The 6784-nt window shown below is 46.6% G+C and overlaps 1 protein-coding gene across 1 annotated transcript; it reads right to left on the bottom strand.

Annotated features, from left to right (window-relative positions):
* Nucleotides 1-577: 577 nt before the first annotated feature.
* Nucleotides 578-2392, bottom strand: LOC147685179 (uncharacterized). The gene has a single exon (XM_086939595.1). It carries the CDS (start codon nt 2390-2392, stop codon nt 578-580), a length of 1815 nt encoding a protein of 604 aa, XP_086795721.1.
* Between the last annotated feature and the right edge of the window lie 4392 nt (nt 2393-6784).

Genomic DNA, 6784 nt, shown 5'->3' with positions numbered 1-6784 from the left:
AAGGGAGACTCATTCAGGAGACCGAAGCCGGACACCTCCAAACCAAGAAGCGGATACTGCGGGCATGAACCACACGCTGCGACGGACTGCCCCGCACAAGGAAAGACCTGCACCAACTGTGGAATACCCAACCACTTTGCCACGGTATGCGAGAGACGCACCAGAGGCCGGGACTTCCGAAATCAAAGGCCTCTGACACGGGCGATACGACAACTGTCTGTGACAGAACCCACACCATCCAAAGATACACAGAGAAAGAGCAGGAGACACCTATAGACAGGGGAAGACTCCTCAGAAGACGATGACGAGGAGGTGTACCTAATATCTAGGCTTTCCTGTTTTCAGTTTCTATTTTGGGTAAATTCTGGTGGTGTTTTGTCAGTGTTTTCCAGTGATTTCAATACCTGAAAAAAACAGTGCTTTTCAGTGATTTCTAATTTTCGCGCCATAAAAAACAACTGAAACGGTGTTTTTCCGGTGTTTATGAAACTCTTTGCTTTTATTATTGCTGGCTTTCTTCATTGATGCATGGCATATAGACAGTGCATGTACGTGTATATGAAGTCCAAATACATTTTCACAAGTCAAATTTATTGTAGTACACCATACAATATTTCTTCGGAGATTCTTTAGTCATTCGTGCTCTCTCTTTCCTTCCCATGTACACTTTTATTTGTGAAAATGCCCTCTCAACATTGGCACTTGAGACTGGCAACGCCAAAACAGCCAGTACACAACTTACCAACTCTGGCCACTGACGTAGCTTCCCATGCCAGTACTGGTGCACCTCAAGGTTGACATTCTCTGGGACAGGTTCTGCAACATACGCGTTGAACTGGGTGCACATGCCCTCAGAGGTATTAAAGCGTTCAAAAATGAAGCTGTACTTTGAAAAGTCCGGAGAAAATTCCCCTTTACGGAATGGATCTAACACTTGTGCAGCGTACCAAAGTGAGGCTTCATTGACTTCAAACGCCATGGTTGGTGAAGGGACATTTCTATGCATCATAGCTAGCCATTTCTCATGCATGGTAAAATAAAATTTCCTGAATTGGTCTTCAACACTTCTTTGCTTCCCAAGTGGCAAACATTCTAACAGGGAACATGTTGCCGTGCCAAAGTCACTAAAAGTGTCGTCTAGCCTACTCTCGAGGAGATGTTTGACATCAACACCAATTATACTGAACACTTGGTAGACAAGGGTGTTTTCTGACTCTAGTTTTTTTATTATGTCCACTACAGCAGTCATGTTTTCCTGTAAAAATCTAAGGATGCAGGACAGTGTACTTTTCTTGACATCACTATCAATATGCACCCGAAGATCCTCACATTTCTTGCCTTTTGCATCATCACTAAGCAAAAATTCAGTAAGGGGTCGCCACATAGATAATATTGCATTCACGGCCTCTAGTACTGAGAACCACCTACTAAATGACACAGTTGGGATGATTCTTTCTTTGCTGCCACACAAAACACAAAATGAGAAATATTTGCGTTTGAGATCCCGCGCATAACGAAACAGTGCGCCTGAATGTACTACAAAATCAATAGCATTCTTCATCATCTCAGAAGATTGTAATGCTGCTTTCAGCATACCATCTAGCAAGTGGCAAGGATCTCTCACAGGGAAACACTTCAGCTCAGGCATTGCTTTTGACAGGTCCTCACATAACTTTTTCATATACGTAGCTGAATCGCTGCAAATACAAACAATATCTCCCCAATCTTTGCTAAACTTGGTAAGAACTCTCTGCAGCAGCATTCCAAGTGACACTGCATTGCATGTTTCCAGTACATCCAGATCTGCCATGATGGTACGTCTGTGCCATCCATTTTTTGCATCACAAAATGTGATTAGCACTGCCACTGCTGGGTCGCCACGCATCTGTGGGGTTTCATCAATGGTAACAGAGATCTTAACATCACCTTGCAGTAACTCTGAAATATGTTCAATATCTGCAAGGAACACCTCTGGTAGGTATTTCTCATACATTTGTGTTGGTTTTGGTAATGTTTTGAATGCTGGTGCACGCTTGCGGAATAGATTCCCAAACGGTCCATCAGCTTGGTGTAAGCTGGTTCCAGATTGCACTAGGGCACGTACAAATTCATGTGCCACATCCTTTTCTTCCTCACGTTTTCTTTTGAAGCGGGTCATTGTCTCAGCAAGAGACATCTGGCAAAGGCTGTCGCTATTAGGTGGCTCTTTCAATTTCAAGTGGGTCTTGGTGACAAGATGTTCAGCAATTCGGCTTTCAGTTTTCCCACTTACTATTGGGACAGTCACTATGCAAAACCTGCAAATTAACATCTTTTGCCCACGCACTTCTTCAACCATGAAATCTTTGTTTTCCAGCACATAATCTTCTGCCGTCTTTATTCTGCGGGGCATTCTGTTCTGCGCAAAGTAGATCATAAAAAAAGACACTTAGAAACCGGTTGTGTACTGTTGAGAAAATGATGCCACTGAACAGGCTGCCAACCAATTGGTGAAATTGAAGAACACATATTTGAGGCATAGCATAAGGATCCATTTTATCTTTAGCTTTTGATTTAAAACTTTAAAAATCTGTATCCTAGGTACCCTAAATGCTTATTAACCATCATGCTTTAAAAAAAGAATTAGTTTCTGGATGTATGCAAATTAGCTAACCTCCAGCTTGCCTAAAAGTGATTAATACTTGGTGGTCGAAAGCCCTCAGGCCAATTTGATGCTTTATAAAATTGCAAAGGAATGCAATGTATATACAGATGCAGGTCAGGTAACCTATTGTCAGGAGAATGTTCAGCTTAATGAAAGGGGAATGTTGAATCCATATGTGTCCAGTATGAAACATTCAAATACAGTTCAACAGTAATAACGACCAGTGGCGTAAATATACTTACATAGCTCCCAGACGCGCATCTACAGTCAAATTTCGGGGTGGAGGGGTAGATTCTTCCAGCAATTGGCAGAATGGAGATGCAGGGGTTCTAAGAAGGGGTGAAATCAAGAAAGCCTTGTTAAGTAAAATGTTCTTGTTCAGACCTGTGAAGTACTCAGGTGCGATTGCAGTAAGACAGACGCCAGAACACAATAGCTCCTCCCCCCCCCCCCCCCTCCCCATGTGAGTCAGGCAGGGGGCCTGGTGTTTCTCTGGCCTTTTGCCTTTCACAGCTCAGCTCCCCATTCTCTTGTCTGTCTTCACCCCCTGCACTCTGTGTTGCACTAAACAATGTCAGAAGAGGTTGTATCGCAAATGGTGCTCATGTAAAGCGCTCTGATACCTCCGGGTTTTGCTTGCGCTATATAAAACCCTCCCCTCTGTGATTAGCAATGCCACTGGAAAGGAGGCGTGAGACATACACAGTGCTGGGCAGGAGCACTGTCGAAGACTCACGGGTGGGAGGAGACCTTTTGCACCCCACAGTTGGATAAGAGACCTGTTGGAGTGCGAGGGTGGGGGGGGGGCTGCGGGTAGTGGGAGCAAGGCTGCCATGGACCCCAATGCGAGTAGAGGAAATAGAAGTCCAGAGTGCCCAGTTGGATATCAAAAGACTGTTCTGAGCAAATTTTTTTTTTTTACTGCAAGGACATGGCACTGAAATAAAAATAACAATGACACCTCTACATATAGTTGCCAAGTCCCTGCAACAAACACTCGCTGGTGTGGCGCTGGTGACTGCTGCATCGGCGCGTGGGTTGTTTTGCTCAGCACGGGGTGAGAGGGGCGGCAGGGCCCTGCTGAACCCAACAAATAACACATTTAAAATAAGGAGGTGAGCCTGCAGAGGCGCTGTAATTTACACCGAGGCACGTTTTAACTGTGCAAAATTGACTGTCTGGTGGCGCTAAGCTCCCCATTCTAAGAAGGGGTGAAAAACAAAAAAGCCTCAACAAGTAAAATGGTCTTGTACAGACCCGTGAAGTACTCGGGTGCGGCTGCAGTTAAACAGACGCCAAAACACATTAGCTCCTCTCCCCCCCACGTGAGTCAGGCAGGGGGCCTGGTGTTTCTCTGGCCCTTTGGCCTTTCACACCTCGGCTCCCCATTCTCTTGTCTGCCTTCGCCCCCTGCACTCTGGCGCTCATGTAAAGCGCTCTGATATCTCTGCGTTTTGTGTCCCCGCATGTCAGCAATCATACCCCTTAATGCGAGTGCAAATGCACTAAGAAAGTGCGAACATCAGCAAAATATGAAATACAAGGCAAACAATACAGAATAGATTGGTCAGAGCGCACTGCACACAATCACCACCACTGCTTCAACCAAGGTACACAACTCTCATGAGTTGGGGGAGATCCGTTTTAAAAATGTAAAACTCAATGGAATTGGACATTTGCTACAATGTGTTTTACCTAGCGCTTGAGACCGTACTTTGCTATTGCAGCACTGTGTCTGGCAGATGCTCTTTCTGTATGTGTTCCAGTCCTTAAACAGAAGGGGGAACGGAGACCATGCAGGGGATCGATCATGTGCATTTGTGCACGCTTCCCCCCGAAGGTGTCCCATGGCTGAAACACAAAAGTCTATGGATGGCCAACTTAATGGTGGTCCTCATTTATCGACCTCAGAAGGATGTTAGAATGGGTGGACCTGCCGGTATTTACCTGAGCCATAGGGTCAAACACAGTCCTCATACAGTGGATGCAATAGTCTGCTAGTAACTACACTCGTATCTTCATTCTACAAGGGGAGTTTGCTTTTCCCCCTCTTTTTTTATTAAACAAGGAATGCCACGCATGCAGCGCTCCCTCACTACCGAATAATAATGACCTGCACTGGCAAGATGAGGGGAACACAGGTGTATATCGCCTGCAACATTCTCTTACACTGTGTGAGACTAATCTCAGGATGCCATGGAGTGCTCTATTCTTTGATTTTCCATACCCACTCCTGTCTCTGCCCCAGCCTGTGCAATTGCACGGTGTGGGAGGGGCCCTCTAATGCATTTGAAGATGCAGCTGTGAAATAGGCAAACATATCAAGCATGTGAATGTGACTGTTTTATACTAACTTCTCGAAGCAACATATAGAAAACCTGTGCTCTCTCTTATGCTAGGAAATGTTTTCGCATTACTGGACCCAGCTTTCGTATCTGAAAATAATAACCCTGAGTCCCAGCGGCTAATTAATATCACCAAGACGATGAACGAGTGGGGACACTTTGGGGCTTCAGCAAGGACATGCGTGCAGTCGCTGCATCTGTTGGCCTCGCGACATTCATTTACACCGAAGCACATTTTAACTGTGCAAAATTGACTGTCTGATGGCGCTAAGCTCCCCATTCTAAGAAGGGGTGAAACACAAGAAAGCCTCAACAAGTAAAATGGTCTTGTACAGACCCGTGAAGTACTCGGGTGCGGCTGCAGTTAAACAGACGCCAAAACACATTAGCTCCTCTCCCCCCCACGTGAGTCAGGCAGGGGGCCTGGTGTTTCTCTGGCCCTTTGGCCTTTCACACCTCGGCTCCCCATTCTCTTGTCTGCCTTCGCCCCCTGCACTCTGGCGCTCATGTAAAGCGCTCTGATACCTCTGCGTTTTGTGTCCCCGCATGCCAGCAATCATACCCCTTAATGTGAGTGCAAATGCACAAAGAAATAAAAATAACAATGACGCCTCTAGCCCTCTACACATGCCAAGTCCCTGCAACAAACACTCGCTGGTGTGGCACTGGTGACTGCTGCATGGGCGTGTGGGTTGTTATGCTCAGCACGGGGTGAGAGGGGCGGCAGGGCCCTGCTGAACCCATCAAATAACACATTTAAAATGAGGAGGTGAGCCTGCAGAGGCGGCTGAGGCGCTGTAATTTACACCGAGGCACGTTTTAACAAAAGGGCAACCCTGTCCTCCCTCCGCTATTCTGCCCCTGCTTGTAAGGTACAGGGGGCATCAAAGCTGACGATTCTGTAGCAATTTTAAAGTGCGACAAAATACACACTTTCACTTACCAGCTGGGTCTTAGAGCACTTGCAGTACTGGCGGTCGTCCTCTGGTCGTCCTCTGGTCGTCTTCTTGTCGTCGTGCGGGACTGGAATGTGCTGCGGTGTGCTTCGGTGTGTGGGGCCAGACAAAGTGCGGACAGCGTTTTCAATGGAACCTGGCCCCACCCACCAACCTTGCTAACCAATGTGTCTCCCCGAATTTAATGGGGGTGACACACATGCCAAACTGCTTTGTTCTCAGCCTAAATTGGAGCTTTTCTTCGAATGCTTTGGCTCCATCAAGTGGCCAAGTGGTGCCATAACAATGAAAATCGGTGACACTCGGGTTAAACCTTATCAGCTGATTTTCACACCGGTAGTGTATTTTCGGGCAGATTCGGTTTTAACCGAATTCCGGACTGGCTACTAATATCCTTTGCGAGGGAACTCAAACAATGCCGCAGGCTACAGCCAACGTGTACGGTTCACGTCGTGGGAACAGAGATAAAGGCGGTTATCGACACTGGAGCAATAGTAAACGTCATATGCCTCCAACAATATCGGCGTCTGCGGCCACGCCCTCCAGTGATGCCATCCAAAACCAGAATCTACGCATACGGGGCAGACACACCTCTCCCGCTAAAAGGAAAGATCTCTGTACCCATCAAAGAAGATGATCTCGAAGCAACAGCGACAATTCATGTAATTGACAGGGAAGCAGATACCCTACTGAGCAGCCACACCGCGGAAGACCTCAGACTCATTTCCTTCGCAAGGAGGATCCAGAATCACCAGGTAGAAGAGCTACTCGGCCAGTTCCCTGAACTCTTCCAGGAGCTCAGGTGTATCAAGTATGACCCCATCAAACTACACATTGAC

The sequence above is a fragment of the Lissotriton vulgaris genome, chromosome 10 (assembly GCF_964263255.1).
Source record: "Lissotriton vulgaris chromosome 10, aLisVul1.2, whole genome shotgun sequence".
Taxonomy (NCBI): Eukaryota; Metazoa; Chordata; class Amphibia; order Caudata; family Salamandridae; genus Lissotriton; species Lissotriton vulgaris.
This window is presented reverse-complemented; position numbering and strand designations above follow the sequence as displayed.

Coding starts and splice junctions, on each gene's coding strand:
- LOC147685179 (XM_086939595.1), bottom strand. CDS start 2,392: ATGCCCCGCAGAATAAAGACGGCAGAAGATTATGTGCTGGAAAACAAA.